The following is a 19,030-nucleotide window of genomic DNA, read 5'->3' on the forward strand; positions in this document are numbered from 1 at the left end:
CCAGGACTCCAGCGCTGCAAGGCAGCAGTGCTAACCACTGAGCCACCGTGTGGCCCCCAACAGCTTTCCCGTAGATATATTTGTAACAGAAAGTCCCCGGAGGAAAAGTCAGCAAACTTTCTGTTCAAAGAGCTGCAGGAAGAATTGTGATGCGTTCCCGCTGCCGTTTTTCCTGCAGCGCTTTAGCACTGCGTATCGTCCCATGGGGCCTTAACCTTAAATAGGATTTGCCACAAACCAAAATTTTACATTTTGCCTTTCAAATGGCTTGTAAACTGCTGTGGCCATGGAAATTAATTGAAGTTGTCTGAAAAAAGGTAGCTGAAATATTACAATTTGGTACAGTCAGGGGCTATAATATGGACATGGTTATTTTTGTTTAGTTATATTGAATTCTAACAAAATAAGCAATGTATATATAAACAAATGTGCCAGAGATTGCCCATATTGTATTTTTGGCTGAAAGGCAATGTATTCTGGCCAACTGGCTCCATTTTGTCAACTGATGTAATGGTGCATGCAACATAACGCTACAGGGACTTGAATGGGTAAGTAGCTAAAAGAAAAAAAATGAAATTATTTTTATAAACATGTACAGTAAACAAGTAAAGCTATTGAGGAATTTAGAAAAGTTTAGTTTGGTACTTTTGTTGGAGAGAAAATATATTTTAAAAAAATGGTGCAGAAGTCGGTGGATTTTAAATGAATGCATTTATTTCTTATATGACTTTTAGTTGTTAGTGTTATATCACGCCAAATTTGTATTTATTAAAAGTATAAACAAAATAAAATAAATATCCTCAATATATTTTATTTATATTCTCAAGTATTTTAATTCATTACAAAGATTCTAAACTTAAGTTAGTTTCCCAAAAAGAGTCATGACTTCTGGAAACAATTGCCCGTGCCTTGCATGTATACTCATTTAAGCAAGTAGGAAGTTCATTTGAAAGAGCAAGCCATTAAAAAAAAAAATCTGATAACCCCACATCTGCAACAGTGCAATAGAAAAACACTGCAGAGGGTTACTGATGTTTTCTACTATACAGTCATGGCCAAAAGTTTTGAGAATGACACAAATATTATATTTTCACATGATCTGCTGCCCTCTGGTTTACATGTGTGTTTGTCAGATGTTTTTATCACATACAGAAATATAATTGCAATCATATAATGAGTAACAAAAGCTTATATTGACAGTTAGAATGAGTTAATGCAGCAAGTCAATATTTGCAGTGTTGACCCTTCTTCTTCAGGACCTCTGCAATTCTCCCTGGCATGCTCTCAATCAACTTCTGGACCAAATCCTGATAGCAGTCCATTCTTGCACAATCAATGCTTGCATTTTGTCAGAATTTGTAGGTTTTTGTTTGTCCACCCGTCTCTTGATTGACCACAAGTTCTCAATGGGATTGAGATCTGGGGAGTTTCCAGGCCATGGACCCAAAATCTCTATGTTTTGTTCCCTGAGCCATTTAGTTATCACCTTTGCTTTATGGCAAGGTGCTCCATCATGCTGGAAAAGGCATTGTTGATCGCCAGACTGCTCTTGGACGGTTGGGAGAAGTTGATCTTGGAGGACATTCTGGTACCATTCTTTATTCATGGCTGTGTTTTTAGGCAAGACTGTGAGAGAGACGATTCCCTTGGCTGAGAAGCAACCCCACACATGAATGGTTTCAGGATGCTTTACAGTTGGCATGAGACAAGACTGGTGGTAGCGCTCACCTCATCTTCTCCGAATAAGCTGTTTTCCAGATGTCCCAAACAATCGAAAAGGGGATTTATCAGAGAAAATGACTTTACCCCAGTCCTCAGCAGTCCACTCCCTGTACCTTTTGCAGAATATCAGTCTGTCCCTGATGTTTTTTCTGGAGAGAAGTGGCTTCTTTGCTGCCCTCCTTGAGACCAGGCCTTGCTCCAAGAGTCTCCGCCTCACAGTGCGTGCAGATGCACTCATACCTGCCTGCTGCCATTCCTGAGCAAGTTCTGCACTGCTGGTAGCCAGATCCCGCAGCTGAAACACTTTTAAGAGACGGTCCTGGCGCTTGCTGGTCTTTCTTTGGCACCCTGGAGCCTTTTTGCCAACAATGGAACCTCTCTCCTTGAAGTTCTTGATGATGCGATAGATTGTTGACTGAAGTGCAATCTTTCTAGCTGCGATACTCTTCCCTGTTAGGCCATTTTTGTGCAGTGCAATGATGACTGCACGTGTTTCTTTAGAGATAACCATTGTTATGTCAGTCCTGGTAGCTGCAACGGGGCTAAGGGATAGCAGTAGGGAATCTCGCCCTGCACTACTCCCACTAGCTAACCCGGTCCCTGCCTCACGGGTGTAGGTCGGCTGTTCTCAGGCTAAGCCTGACCCCGACAGCTCCTCTCTCACTGACACCGTAGGCCTAGAGGGAAGGGGGAGAAGGAATGCCCTATAAGATCTCTAGGGACTGGAGACTAAAGGGGGTCACCCCTAACGAATAAGTGAAGCTGCTACTGACAGGGACTGACAAGGGTGTGCGCTGACTAACAACACAAGCAGCACACAGGAAACATGTAGGAAAGGAATTCCCCAAACCAATATGGGAAGGAACCATACACTAGGAAACAAACACAGGGAAACTGAGTAGAAATCAAAGGATAAGGCAATTCACTCACACAGTCAATTATACACAGAGGGAGGATTGGTGAACACAGAAGGGAAAACACACTAACCAACTCGTTCACCCAAACCTCCCAAAAATCAACCACGGAACTTCCTCTATCCAAGATAACCACCTACTCCTCCTGCTAAGGCCTAGCTCTGTAAAAGCGACACTCAGCACAGAACCATGGGAGGCATGGGTTTAAATACCGAGTAGAGACCACTCCTCCCAGGTGCAAATGGGAGGACAGACTAATCAACCAGGAAAGAAAGCAATGAACCTAAATACTCCTAACAGGATCCTCCCCTCAAGGAGAAGACTCCGGATTCTCTAGGAGCATCCTTCTTCGGGAACTCCTTGTGGAATTTCTCCACGAGTCTGGGGGCTGACATATCCGACTCCAGAACCCAAGAATTATCCTCAGGACCGTATCCCTTCCATGCCACCAGATACCGTAGCTTCCCCCGAACATATTTGCTATCCAGAACTCGGGATATCTCATACTCCCCGGACTCAGAAACTGGTGGAACCTTAACAGGAGACGTTCCCTTCTTGGCCTTCTTTAACAAGGAGACATGGAACACCCGGTTTATCTTCCACCTTTTAGGTAGTTGCAGCTGCGCCGCCACTTCATTTACCATCTTGATGATCTTAAAAGGACCCACAAACCTGGGACCCAGCTTCTTGCAAGGAACCTTCAACCTGATATTCTTGGTGGACAACCAAACCATCTCACCAGGGAAGAACTGCAACTCTCCTCTCTTCCGATCCGCCTGGACCTTAGCCTGGTGCGACGCCCGCACCAGATTCTCTCGGATACGGGACCATACCCCTTGCAGCTTTTTAGAAAATAGCTCCTCCTCCGGAACTGGGGAAGAAATGGAAGAAAATACTCCGAAAACAGGATGTCTACCACCGGAGCAAAAAAAAGGTGTGGTACCTGTGGCATTGGAATCATGGTTGTTTAGGGAAAATTCTGCCAGGGGGAGAAAGGCAGCCCAATTATTCTGGTTCTCTCGAACAAAACACCTCAAAAACTGTTCCACATCCTGATTCTTCCTCTCTGTTTGTCCGTTAGACTCTGGGTGAAACCCGGAGGAAAACGACAGTGTAACTCCCAACCTGCTGCAAAAAGCCCGCCAGAATTTAGCCACAAATTGCGGTCCCCTGTCCGAAACGATATCCTCAGGAAGACCATGCAACCTTACAATTTCTTTAATAAACGCCTCAGATAGTGTCTTGGCACATGGCAGCCTAGAAAACGGGATCAAATGGCACATTTTCGTGAAGCGGTCAACGACTACCCAAATGACCGTGAAACCCTTAGACACCGGAAGGCCCGTGATGAAATCCATAGACAGATGAGTCCAAGGTGCCTTAGGAGGTTCCAATGGATGTAGAAGACCGTGGGGACGGGTATGCGACGCCTTGGCTCTTGCACAGACCGAACAATTTTGAACAAACTGTAAGACATCCTTACTCCACCCTGGCCACCAAAAATTCCTAGACACCAATCTCATGGTCTCTGAAACCCCCGGGTGACCAGCAAGAACCGACTCGTGACACTCCCTCAGGAGACTTTGTCGGAGAGTAGTTGGAACAAAAAGCTTGTTTCTAGGTATCTTGGAAGGTGCAGCGTGTTGCGCTTCGATCAAGGCCTTCTCCAATTTCGCGCCCAATACTGCTACCACCACTCCATCCCCAAGAATAGTGGCAGGCGCCTCTCGTTCCTCCTCAGTCGACATATACCGGGATAAAGCATCAGCCTTAACATTCTTTGAACCCGGCACATAAGTCACGGTAAAATGGAACCGCGCAAAAAATAGAGCCCATCTGGCCTGCCGTGCATTTAATCTCTTCGCCGACCCAAGATAAACCAAATTCTTGTGGTCAGTAAATACCTGGACTGGCCTTCTGGCCCCCTCCAGGAAATGACGCCAATGTTCGAATGCTAGTTTTATTGCCAGTAGTTCCCGGTCTCCGATGTCATAATTCTGTTCAGAGGCAGAGAATTTCTTAGAAAAGAAGGCACAGGGATGCGTACCCTCCTCGAACTCCTGAGAAAGTACTGCTCCCACCCCCACCGAGGAGGCATCCACCTCCACTCGGAAGGCCAACCTCTCATCCGGCTGTCTCAAAATGGGAGCGGACGAGAATCGCTTCTTCAGTTCTTCAAACGCAGCTAGCGCCTCTGGCGACCACTTAGCACAGTCAGCCCCCTTCTTAGTCAAGTCCGAGATAGGTTTCACAACCTCAGAAAATCCCTTGATAAACTGGCGATAATAGTTGGAGAACCCCAAGAACCGTTGGACCGCCTTTAGGTTCTCGGGTCGCGGCCACTCCAAGACTGCCCTGACCTTCTCAGGGTCCATCTCAAACCCCTTGTCCGATAGGATATAGCCAAGGAAACATAATTTATTGACCGCGAACACACATTTCTCCAGCTTAGCACTTAATTGGTTAACCCTCAGGAGATCTAAAACCTCTCTCACTCTCTCCCAATGAGTCTCCAAATCCGGGGTGTAAATGAGTATATCGTCCAGATAGACCACAACCCCCCTCCCTATGACGGCACTTAGTACATCATTAATAAAATTCTGAAAAAACGCAGGCGCATTGGTTAGACCAAAAGGCATCACAAGATTCTCAAAGTGTCCTAGGGGTGTGTTAAACGCTGTTTCCCACTCATCCCCCTTCTTGATTCTCAGCAAGTTATATGCCCCACGTAAATCTATTTTACTAAACCAGCGGGCTCCCGTAATCTGGCTGAATAGATCCGAGATCAACGGAATGGGATAGGGATTCCGCACCGTGATTTTGTTAATCTCCCTAAAATCCAAACAAGGGCGCAACCCTCCATCTTTCTTCTTTACAAAGAAAAACCCCACTGCTACTGGGGACTTAGATGGGCGAATATGCCCCACCTCTAGACTCCCCTCAATATACTCTTTGAGCGCCTCCCTCTCCGGAATAGTGAGATTGTACAACCGTGTCTTGGGTAGCACTGCATTTGGTATGAATTTAATCGAGCAATCATAGGTGCGATGTGGTGGTAATGTCTTGGCTGCCCTTTCCTCAAAGACCTCCCTAAACTCACATATTTCTTGAGGCAAATTGTCTATAGACAAAGACATAACGGATATGGGCAGACATCGACCATTACACCCCTGCCCCCAAGAAACTACTGACTCGGTCTCCCAGTTGATAATAGGGTTATGCTGCTTCAGCCAGGGCCACCCCAACACTACTTGTGCTGGTAATTTAGACAACAAGAACAAGTCAATCTCTTCCCGGTGGCCACCCACAACAAACTCCAGACCCTCCACCTGTTTGGAGATGACAGCTTGCTGTAGAGGGGTCTTATCAATAGCCCACACCGGTATCTGAGACTTCAAGACCAAAGGACTCACCCTTAATTGCTCACAAAACTCTGAGTCAATAAGGTTGACTGCCGAACCACAATCAACCAAAATCCGGCACTTCTGCCCATTTACCCATCCTTCAAGGGTCAACCCGGCAGTCTGAGTACAGGAAATATGCACACCTCCCTCCTTAGTAGGTTTTCTCCCTTTACCCTCAATAGACCTGGGGTTATTACTCTCCTTGGCGAACCATTCTCTGGAGGGGCATACCCTTGCTACATGTCCCATCCCTCCACACACAAAACAGCGTACTGTGCGGGACCCTTCACTCTTGGGTCTAGCACTTCGCACAGTGGCCCCAATCTGCATGGGTTGGTCCCCCGGGTCCTCTCTAAAAACAGAGAATTGAGGAGGGTTAAGCCCCCCAGGACTCTTGTCTCCACGCTCCCGGAGGCGCCGTCCAACTCTAATTGCCAGCTGCATGGCCTCATCTAGATCTCCCGGAACAGGGTGAGAAACTAGATGGTCTTTAACCTGGTCTGAGAGCCCTGTCTCAAACTGACTAAGTAGAGCGGGGTCATTCCAGTGTACTTCTGCTGCCCACCTACGAAACTCTGTGCAATATTTCTCTATAGCGTGATCCCCTTGCACCACACGTCGTAGGTTATACTCAGCCGTGCGTACCCTGTCTGGGTCGTCATACAGTAACCCCATTGTGGAGAAAAACGCCTCTACAGTTAGTAAGCAAGCTGAGTCGGCTGGTAACGAATGTGCCCAGATGAGGGGATCATCTCTCAATAAAGTAATAATAATCCCAACTCTCTGTACCTCAGAACCGGAGGAAAACGGCCGTAGCCGGAAATACAAAAGACAGTCCTTTTGAAATCGGAAAAAATCTGACCTCTTACCTCGGAAGGGTTCAGGTAAGCTGACTTTTGGCTCCAGAGGCCGACCCACAGGGGCGCTACTCACCTGCCTCTGTATGCCCTCCACCTGAGAGGCTGTGTGTTGAGCCAACTGCTGTACTTGAGATACGCCAGAAGCTTGGATGGCATCCATTCGTAGCTTGATCCCCTCCATCTCAGTGGAGATCTGCTGCACCGCCTGGTACAACTGTTTCAGGTCCGTCATAATACAAACGAACCTTTTTTTTTTTTTTTTTACCGGCTGAGTGTACTGTTATGTCAGTCCTGGTAGCTGCAACGGGGCTAAGGGATAGCAGTAGGGAATCTCGCCCTGCACTACTCCCACTAGCTAACCCGGTCCCTGCCTCACGGGTGTAGGTCGGCTGTTCTCAGGCTAAGCCTGACCCCGACAGCTCCTCTCTCACTGACACCGTAGGCCTAGAGGGAAGGGGGAGAAGGAATGCCCTATAAGATCTCTAGGGACTGGAGACTAAAGGGGGTCACCCCTAACGAACAAGTGAAGCTGCTACTGACAGGGACTGACAAGGGTGTGCGCTGACTAACAACACAAGCAGCACACAGGAAACATGTAGGAAAGGAATTCCCCAAACCAATATGGGAAGGAACCATACACTAGGAAACAAACACAGGGAAACTGAGTAGAAATCAAAGGATAAGGCAATTCATTCACACAGTCAATTATACACAGAGGGAGGATTGGTGAACACAGAAGGGAAAACACACTAACCAACTCGTTCACCCAAACCTCCCAAAAATCAACCACGGAACTTCCTCTATCCAAGATAACCACCTACTCCTCCTGCTAAGGCCTAGCTCTGTAAAAGCGACACTCAGCACAGAACCATGGGAGGCATGGGTTTAAATACCGAGTAGAGACCACTCCTCCCAGGTGCAAATGGGAGGACAGACTAATCAACCAGGAAAGAAAGCAATGAACCTAAATACTCCTAACAACCATGGTTAACAGAACAGAAACAATGATGCCAAGCACCAGCCTCCTTTTAAAGTGTCCAGTGGTGTCATTCTTACTTAATCATGATAGATTGATCTCCAGCCCTGTCCTCATCAACACCCACACCTGAGTTAATGGAGCAATCACTGAAACGATGTTAGCTGGTCCTTTTAAGGCAGGGCTGCAATGATGTTGAAATGTGTTTTGGGGGATAAAGTTCATTTTCTAGGCAAATAATGACTTTGCAAGTAATTGCTGTTAAGCTGATCACTCTTTATAACATTCTGGAGTATATGCAAATTGCCATTAGAAAAACTGAAGCAGTAGACTTTGTAAAAATTAATATTTGTATCATTCTCAAAACTTTTGGCCATGACTGTACAGTGCCACTCATTTAGATTCATAATACTGCATTATCCAGTAGTATTACCATGACTGCACAGCTTGTTACACCCTAAAATAATCACTCAGGCCAGGGCCCCATGTGGCAGAGAGTTTGCAGAAAAAAATGCAGCGTTTTACAGTTTCTGAAAAGTGAATGGGATTCTAGTGAATCCCATTCCCACATTATGGGAAAATACGTGCAGTGGATACATTGTGATTTCCAAAATCGTTGCAATTATCGAAATCGTAGCATGTCAATTATACTTATAGCTATAATTGAAAAAGAAAGTCTGCAGAGGAAACCTCTATGGACTTTCTGTCAAAAGCACTGCGGGAAAAATTGCAATGCATTGTTGCTTCGGTTTTTCCCACAGTGCTTTTTTGCTGCGGTCGACTACGTGGGACATTGCCCTTAATGTGACTTTAAGGCTAAGTTCACATGGCGGATTTTGATCTGGAATTTGGCACGAATTCCAAATCAAATTCTGGATTAAAATACTGCCTCCCATTGAATTCAATGGGAGCCTGGCATTTTGTTTTTCCGTGAGTGGATTTCTTTCGTTCGCACAAAAAAGAAGTGACATGCCCTATCTTCTGCGGTACATCACTCCCTGCAGACTAGACCCTTTTATTTGGGCCTAATCCAGAGCGGAATTCCGTGACTGGATTCCAGTGCACGGTATGCACTGGACCGGCATCCAGTCGAGGATAACTGTTTTCTGGTCCGGAATCTGAGGCGGCATCTCGCCTCAAATTCCGGACCAAAATCCATCGTGTGAACTTATCCTTACACTTATATTCAATTGCTGATGTTGAAATCTTACTGATTGTTTTACTAACACATAATCTGAAAGCACACTACACTTGAACAAGAAGTAAATACCTTAGGACAAATGATACAAAATCAATCTAATTGTTCTATTTCAGACTGAATAAATAAGTATTACCTCTAAACTTATGGGAGGTATCATTTAGCTGTAATGGCAGAAATCTTTAAAGTGTACCCAAATTTTCATCAAAAGTTGAAATATCTGCAGGGTTTTGCTGGGCAGTCTGCTGCTAAATAAGCCTTTGTACTTGGTAACCTATCAGTTTTTCCTATTATAGCCTCTTTATAACTTTAGCACATTTTGCATTTCTCTCTGAGATAGGGGATGTGCACAATACAGATCCTGCCCCCACTACTGCTACTGGTTTCTTTACATGTACAATTGTACATATAATTGGAACTGTATAATAGCAAACAAATATAAGTTATACAAGCTCTTACACTCACTCTGAGCTTAGAGAAACTGCACACTCCACTCTGAGCAGGGGGGGAAAGCAATGTGGAAACATGCAGAGGCTAAAGAGAGAGACCTGCCCCTCCATTTCCTGTGATCCCTATTGTTGGTTGCTAAGGTTGGGCTTGCCTTAGTAAGCAGTATTATCCTAGTTCTGTGATATTATCTATACTGTAAAATCACTATTTGCGCTGTTACTGTGTGTAAAGGAGACCTAAATTATTGTACACCTTTCAAGTTCTGAACTTGCTACTTAAGGTGGTCCTGATAGAGTGGGGCTCAATAGTTACTTGCTACCCTCTTGAATTAATGTGTATACATTTTCTAACCCTAACTTTAACAAGCATTACATGCAATGTTTTTATTTCGCACATTGCCTATACCATATAAAAGAAATTAAAATAAAACACTAACATGAAACAAACTGCAGCCTAAAACTTTACGGCATTGTATACAACAAATGAATTGATAACTGACACAAGTGGAGTGTAACAAAAAGATATATGTTAAACATTTACAGTGCATTTATATGTAATATATATTTGTATGACATGTTCCAATGTCAGAGATGTTACACTACAGGCTCTCTTTTAAACAGAAAATCTCATGACCTCACTGGGATTTCCTTTTCTCCCACAGAACTCATTAAAATGCAGGGTAGAGGGGAAAAAACTGGTATATTGGAGCAAAGTTTCTAGCTGGCATTCTAAATGAAGAAGGGATAAAAAAAAATCTGTATTTTAGATACGCTCCCTGGCAATGAAAAGGTTAAAAAGCCTCTAAGTAGAAACTCATTGATTAGACCTCATGTACACTGTCATGCGATTGCCCAGGTAACTGCTTTGTAAAAACTGACAATGAAAGATGACAGTAAAGCTGGGGGAACATGTGGTATGATTTAGCAGCATCTCCAAGTCTAATCAGTATGTTCTCCATCTCGAGACCTTGATTTCTAAAGTGCACAAAGCTCTGAAGCCAAGTTCAGTAAATTAACATATTAAAGAATTTCGTTCTAAATGTCCTCTGCAGCAAAATTCAGAAACCAGTACAGTCATATTATTAAATTGTTGTATTGTTCGTCATATAACACTGCAAACTTAAAGGGATCCTATCATTTAAACTCAATTTTTTCTGCCTATCACGTAGGAATAGCCTTAAGGAAGGCTATTCTTCTCCTACCTTTAGATGTTTTCTCTGCACCGCCGTTCCGTAGAAATCTTGGTTTTCGCCGGTATGCAAATGAGTTCTATCGCAGCATTGGGGGCGGGCCCCAGCACTCAAACAGCACTGGGGGCGTCCACAATGTTATGAGAGAACTCTCCAGCGTCACCTCCATCTTCTTCAGGAACGGGTCTTCTTCGCGTCTTCTTCCGGGGGTTGGCTTCAAACTTCTTGGCCTCAGGCCTAGGGAAAAGCCGACTACACATGCCTGGTGGCCACAAGAAAATGGTCGCTTACAAAGTATAGCCTTTCTTAAGGCTATTCCCACGTAATAGGCAGAAAAAAATTGAGTTTAAATTATAGGATCCTTTTAAGAATGTGAATCCTATGATTCCTCAAGTCCCAAAATCTGCAACAAAAAAAGCTGCATTTCTGCAACATGGGGCCTCAGACTTAGGGTCCATTCACATGGAGGAAAATAGTGAGGAATTTGGTGTGGAATTTCTGTGCTGAAAAAAAAGCCTCCAATGCTAGCAGAAAAAGGAACCCATTGAAGTCAATGGGAGGCCTTTTTTTCAGCGCTGAAATTCCTTAGGCTGGGTTCACATGGAGTATTATTTTCAATGGGAGCCGGTACCGTATACGCGGCGCTATTTTGCGGCCGTGATTTTGCGACGGCCGCAAAATAGCGCCGCGTGTACGGTACCGGCTTCCATTGAAAACAATGGGAGCGTATACGGCCCGCATAAGATCCCGCGGTGTGTACATACCAAATGACGAGCCACAATACTCCATGTGAACCCGGCCTTAGCGAGGTTTTTGAGGAAGAAAAGCTCAAAAGCAATGCCAAAAGAAGCATTGTGAACTAAACTCACCATTATGGTGCCTATGCAAGTGTATTGCAAACATATTCCAAAGGAAGATACCATTATAATATAGTAACCTATAACATATGTCCAAGTCATACAATCGGGCTCCTTAGAAGACTAGGAACTAGGCATAACCCTAGCAAACCCCCAAAGGAAATGTACTAATACTATTACTGTATGTAAATTGATTGCTTGTTCAGGATCCTTTGGCACACACAATTGGCCATTAGCTGTACAGTGCTTAGCATTACAGTGTCCACCTCACAGCACCCAATACTCCAATATAGTGGCGGAATGGCATTGCTCACCTGCTAAATGGGGTTGTCATTTTTCCAGCCAGGTCTACAGTTGTAAGTTTTTAAGTGGAAAAAGGTAAGTGGAGCTGAGCCGAAGTACCTGAAAGGGCCTAGGGAAGACAAGTTGTGCTCTTCTAACTTCATACAAGCTCTCTAAAAATATCTTTCCTGTGTTTATGAATTTCTGTGACATTTATTACCCAACCATATGAAGTATATGACATCCGTTTCATTGAAGTGACCGGTATTTTAAAGCAAACTGTGAACTTTAAATAACTGTTCAGACCTTACGTATTCTAAGGCACTTTATATTTGCTACCTACTAAGTACAAACTTACTTACCTTTCGATGTTCTTGAAGGTTAACTGAAGATGAACATTTTTTGTTACAGACTGTGCACATCAACCTTTTCTTAGAATTTCCTGGAATGAAGATAAACAGCACAAGTGAGAGGAAAAGTATAATAAGACAACTTGAAAACAGCAAAAGAGCCCTTTATTACTATTAAGATAGAGTAACCTTTTTGGACACTGCTAGGCAATGTTCACAAAGAGGAATTTGGGGCTGGTTTTGACAAGAATATTGCCTAAAATCTACCTCTAATGTTATGTCAATGGGAACCTTTCTTCTTGGCTGGACAAGTTCATCTATGTGCTTTATAAGAGGTGTAGCTTTTCAAACCAACATTATTTGATGCCTACTTGTACAGCGCCATCATATTCCGCAGGACTTTACAGATATTGACAGTCATTGTCCCATTTAGGGAACCCAATCTACATTCCCTATCAGTATGTCTTTTGTAGTGTGGGAGGAAACCCAAGCAAACACAGGGAGAACATGCAAACTGCTTGCTGAGGTTGTCCTTGGTAAGATTCGATCCCAGAACTCCAGCGCTGTAATGCTAACCACTGAGCTACTGTGCTGCACATTGCTTTCTCACAAAAAATGTGTAACGCTCGGTTCACAATAGTGTTCAGCTTTCTGTTCTTCAGGTTGGCTCGGGGACCCAAACAACAGAAAGCTAATCCACTGTAAAAATGGTTACCTGCAAACCCCATACACTATAATGGGGTCCTCTGTATTTCTGCCAAAAAAATGTAGGGCTTCTCTCCGCATTTTTTAAGTGGGTTCAGAGAAACCTAGAATGTAGATCAGGTGCAGGTCTGAACCTAGTCTAAACTGTATATGTGATTACGTGCAGTGACTCAGTGGTTGTGTTGTGTATTGCAACCTATCAAAGGAATTGTGTGCATGCTACATATTTTATTGAATCGGTTTAATGAAAAATCACAGTCTTTAATCAAATTCAAGCTAACATAAGGATGGACACTTTTGTACACAGGACAGCACTATTGACCTGAATCAGTTATGTTGCAATACTGTTTAGTATCTACAATTAGGGGTGTATCTACCTGGGTAGCTGTGGTAGCAGCTGCCACAGGCCTGGAACATTAGGGGACCCAGTTTTTTTTTAATAGGGTCCTATTTAGTTACCAATGCTTTCTCTTGCTCACAGACACCTGCACTTCCCCTTCTGCAGTTACAGCTGTGAACAAGGACTGGAGATTGGTAAGTATAATAATTGCTCATGGATGGTCCACAATGGGGGATAATACTGTGTGCAGGGGCCACTATGGAGCATAATAGTGTGTGCAGGGGCCACTATAGAGCATAATACTGTGTGAAGGGGCCACTATGGGGCATAATACTGTGTGCAGGGGCCACTATGGGGCATAATAGTGTGTGCAGGGGCCACTATAGAGCATAATACTGTGTGAAGGGGCCACTATGGGGCATAATAGTGTGTGCAGGGGCCACTATAGAGCATAATACTGTGTGAAGGGGCCACTATGGGGCATAATAGTGTGTGAAGGGGCCACTATGGGGCATAATACTGTGTGCAGGGGCCACTATGGGGCATAATACTGTGTGCAGGAATGCGGTTTGTACAGGAAAGGGGGAATCAGAGGGCCCCCGTGTTAAATGTTCACATTGGGGCTCCGCCATTCCTAGTTACGCCCCTGTCTACAGTGCCTGGAACAGGGATACTGATCAAAGTTGAGGGAAAGCTGAAATGAGCAAAGTACAGAAATATTCTTAATGAAATTCTGATCCAGACATGGCTTGAACCTCACACTGGGATGAAAGTTGAATTTCCAACAAGACAACAACGCTAAAGCATACAGTCAAGACAAAACAGGAGTGGCTGAAAATGGCTGTTCACTGATGGTCCCCATACAGTTTGACAGAGCCAAAGAGGATTTGCAAAGACGAATGGCAGAAAGTCCCCAAATCAAAGGCTGCATACCTTGTGTCACCAAACCCAAGAAAATTGGAGGTTGCAATCACTGCCAAAGCTGATTCAATTAAGTATTGAGTAACATGCACCTATGGCAATGCAAGATTTTAGCTTTTACTTTTCAATAAATTAGAAAAGATTTCTATTATTCTCTTTTCACTTTGTCTATAAGGGGGATTGAGTGCAGAATGATGGGAAAACTTTATTTTTTTATTTTAGCAAAAGGTCACAACATAACAAAATGTGAAAAAGGTGAAAGGCCTGAAGTTGTTTTGAATACATTGTATATTTGGATTGTATGTTTGTGTAACAATCATTGTATGGATTATTCTAAGACACAATACATTGAAGACTATGACCTAGATTTGAGAGGTGAGATGTGATGCGTCTTGGAGCATCCAATTTGGGTTATAATTTGGTAGTGGCTGGGCTGAGTTACTGCCGTGCCTGTATATGAGCTGAGCTGCAGTAACTCAGCATAGTCACAACACAGAGAACATAGCAGCCTGTTACTGGATCTGGTCTCCATATAGCATCCTAAGGATAAGGATATGTCAAGAATATCAGCTGTCCAGAAAACTCTTTGAGAATAAGGCTCCACATAGGGGCCAAAAACTAAGACTTTGGAGACTAAGGCTAAATCACGCTGTGGACAAGACCGTGTCGAAAACATGTCACCTAAAACGTGTATTATGCTCACCATTTATTTGATCTGTAGTTTCCTGATGAAAGTTAAAAGGTCAGCACAGACAGCATAAAATAATGAAAGCTCCCATATTACTAATAACTAGAGATGAGCGAACACTAAAATGTTCGAGGTTCGAAATTCGATTCGAACAGCCGCTCACTGTTCGAGTGTTCGAATGGGTTTCGAACCCCATTATAGTCTATGGGGAACATAAACTCGTTAAGGGGGAAACCCAAATTCGTGTCTGGAGGGTCACCAAGTCCACTATGACACCCCAGGAAATGATACCAACACCCTGGAATGACACTGGGACAGCAGGGGAAGCATGTCTGGGGGCATAAAAGTCACTTTATTTCATGGAAATCCCTGTCAGTTTGCGATTTTCGCAAGCTAACTTTTCCCCATAGAAATGCATTGGCCAGTGCTGATTGGCCAGAGTACGGAACTCGACCAATCAGCGCTGGCTCTGCTGGAGGAGGCGGAGTCTAAGATCGCTCCACACCAGTCTCCATTCAGGTCCGACCTTAGACTCCGCCTCCTCCGGCAGAGCCAGCGCTGATTGGCCGAAGGCTGGCCAATGCATTCCTATGCGAATGCAGAGACTTAGCAGTGCTGAGTCAGTTTTGCTCAACTACACATCTGATGCACACTCGGCACTGCTACATCAGATGTAGCAATCTGATGTAGCAGAGCCGAGGGTGCACTAGAACCCCTGTGCAAACTCAGTTCACGCTAATAGAATGCATTGGCCAGCGCTGATTGGCCAATGCATTCTATTAGCCCGATGAAGTAGAGCTGAATGTGTGTGTTAAGCACACACATTCAGCACTGCTTCATCACGCCAATACAATGCATTAGCCAGTGCTGATTGGCCAGAGTACGGAATTCGGTCAATCAGCGCTGGCTCTGCTGGAGGAGGCGGAGTCTAAGGTCGGACCTGAATGGAGACTGGTGTGGAGCGATCTTAGACTCCGCCTCCTCCAGCAGAGCCAGCGCTGATTGGCCGAATTCCGTACTCTGGCCAATCAGCGCTGGCCAATGCATTCTATTAGCCCGATGAAGTAGAGCTGAATGTGTGTGCTAAGCACACACATTCAGCACTGCTTCATCACGCCAATACAATGCATTAGCCAGTGCTGATTGGCCAGAGTACGGAATTCGGCCAATCAGCGCTGGCTCTGCTGGAGGAGGCGGAGTCTAAGGTCGGACCTGAATGGAGACTGGTGTGGAGCGATCTTAGACTCCGCCTCCTCCAGCAGAGCCAGCGCTGATTGGCCGAATTCCGTACTCTGGCCAATCAGCGCTGGCCAATGCATTCTATTAGCCCGATGAAGTAGAGCTGAATGTGTGTGCTAAGCACACACATTCAGCACTGCTTCATCACGCCAATACAATGCATTAGCCAGTGCTGATTGGCCAGAGTACGGAATTCGGCCAATCAGCGCTGGCTCTGCTGGAGGAGGCGGAGTCTAAGGTCGGACCTGAATGGAGACTGGTGTGGAGCGATCTTAGACTCCGCCTCCTCCAGCAGAGCCAGCGCTGATTGGCCGAATTCCGTACTCTGGCCAATCAGCGCTGGCCAATGCATTCTATTAGCCCGATGAAGTAGAGCTGAATGTGTGTGCTTAGCACACACATTCAGCTCTACTTCATCGGGCTAATAGAATGCATTGGCCAATCAGCGCTGGCCAATGCATTCTATTAGCTTGATGAAGCAGAGTGTGCACAAGGGTTCAAGCGCACCCTCGGCTCTGATGTAGCAGAGCCGAGGGTGCACAAGGGTTCAAGTCACAAAAATCACAATTACACACCCGATAGAGCCCCAAAAAGTTATTTTTAATAACATTCCCCCCTAAATAAAGGTTATCCCTAGCTATCCCTGCCTGTACAGCTATCCCTGTCTCATAGTCACAAAGTTCACATTCTCATATGACCCGGATTTGAAATCCACTATTCGTCTAAAATGGAGGTCACCTGATTTCGGCAGCCAATGACTTTTTCCAATTTTTTTCAATGCCCCCAGTGTCGTAGTTCCTGTCCCACCTCCCCTGCGCTGTTATTGGTGCAAAAAAGGCGCCAGGGAAGGTGGGAGGGGAATCGAATTTTGGCGCACTTTACCACGCGGTGTTCGATTCGATTCGAACATGGCGAACACCCTGATATCCGATCGAACATGTGTTCGATAGAACACTGTTCTCTCATCTCTACTAATAACTATGTTTTACTTTGAATTGCTGCAACTTGTCGTTTGGCTGTGTAGGCAGAATAGACGTTAACTATTGTATGGCTTTGCTACATAAGTAATCATTCTCATCTTATGTTAGTTTTAACAAAAATCTTTTAATCTATATGATAGTTACACCCTAAATACAGAGGTCAGAATTCAGACAGTTTTAGGCCAGAAACACAAGGGGAAATGAGTGATAGATCGCAGACCGGTGTATGTGTTCTAGCGATCCACCTGTTTACTTTACCTGGCCACTTTAGGACTCTTACTGACATAACAAGATGGTTTATTTTACTTTTTCTCAAAATCCTCTGTTTATGTAACTGGATAAGAAAGGGAATTGAAGAGAGTGTGTGATTTTTACACATAATTGGTTTGACAATTAAATACATCTTGTGCATCCTTGTCATCCTTGTATCATGTCATGTGACATGTATAATAAATGAATGTATTATATAAAGAGTTAAAATGAAATCTTTTATATTGAAAACTGAGGAATGAATATATTATGTACTGTATCTCTATCTATTTTAATTATCTATTTATTTATCTAATAATAAACATTTACTTAGATTATTACCAATGTGAGAGAGTGAAGGTTGTTGTCTGGGAAGACAGGTATGTCCCAGCCAGGCACCTAAAGGGTGTATGGTAAAGATTCACACCAGGGAGGTCAGCTGACTAATCAGGCCCTAATAACAGTCTGTGTGTAGGACTAGCAGTGTGGCACCACACTGACAGAGCGAACCTGTCCAGACCGGACCTCCAAAGCAGGTACTGTGCCACCCGTTGTTATTGCCAAGGTGGGAGACTGGTAGCCAATCTCATGTTTAAGTGAGTTCTCAGCCGAGAAGGATTTTGTTTTGTTTATCCTGTGGCTTTGCAACAGCAGTGTAAGCGCTACATGTGAATAAAGCCTGAACTTGTGTGCAATCCAGTGTCTGTGTCCCTGTTTCCTGCACTGCTACAAGCATCTACCTGAGTGATTCCCCACACCAAGTAGTAAGAATTTTCTAGGTAATTTCACACAAACATTTCTCTACTAAATGGTACATTCTGTATAAGGGGGAATTCACACGGAGTAAAGTGGAGCGCGATCTGGCACGTATACGCGTGTCAGCAGTTTGCGCGCTCAAAAAGATCCCATTGATTTCAATGGGAGTTATGAGTGCATACGCCGCGTAATTTTGCGCCCGCATATACACTCGTAACTCCCATTGAAATAAATGCGATCTTTTTGAGCGCGCAAACTCTGACATGCCGTATACGTGCCACATCGCGCTCCACTTTACTCCGTGTGAATTCTCCCTAACTGGAAGTTTGGTGGCTAATTAAACTACAAATTAAAATGATATTGCCTAAAATAAAAAACACACACAACTTGTCCATTCCTCAAACTTCCATCGTATATGTAAAAAAAAATCTATATTCTATGCACAACAAAATTAAAAAAAAAAAAAAAAAAAAGTATAATGTGAGGTGGAAAAGACAGCATTAGTAAAGTGTCACTAGGATGCCCAGGAATGTGTAATGTCCCTCTGTTTCCGGTGGCCATTGTCCTCTTTTAACTACGGTCCCATTGGTGTTAGTGATTATATTTCACTTTGTCAAATGGTGCTTAAAAGCTTTACAAATAAAAAAAATGACCAGACATGGATCAAGTGTAACCAAAGCATCTTACTTTCAAAACATTTGCAGATGTCATAGCATGATCAGTTCACAAAGCGCTATTTTTCTGCAGGAGAGCAGACATATGCTGTAGGATTCAGAGGAACATCTGATTATTTTTCTTAGCTGAGCTGCTTTGCAGTTAGCAGAACTGGTTGATTAGCTGATTTTCCGGTTTCAAGCTTGCAAAGATTTTTAGAGAGTATCAAATGTCACCTCTCCTTTCTGATCCTCTGGCTACTGAAACCAAATGAACCACATACAATACTATATCTA

At 44.1% G+C, this 19,030-nt stretch overlaps 1 protein-coding gene across 1 annotated transcript in view; it reads right to left on the minus strand.

Annotated features, from left to right (window-relative positions):
* PRDM5 (PR/SET domain 5) overlaps positions 1-19,030 on the minus strand; it is a 135,249-nt gene that overhangs the window by 86,296 nt on the left and 29,923 nt on the right. Inside the window, exon 8 of the mRNA XM_075287127.1 lies at positions 12,215-12,294. Coding sequence (XP_075143228.1) covers positions 12,215-12,294 — 80 coding nt within the window. The remainder of the gene's footprint in view (positions 1-12,214; positions 12,295-19,030) is intronic.

This window comes from Leptodactylus fuscus, chromosome 1 (assembly GCF_031893055.1).
Source record: "Leptodactylus fuscus isolate aLepFus1 chromosome 1, aLepFus1.hap2, whole genome shotgun sequence".
NCBI classification, from domain to species: Eukaryota; Metazoa; Chordata; class Amphibia; order Anura; family Leptodactylidae; genus Leptodactylus; species Leptodactylus fuscus.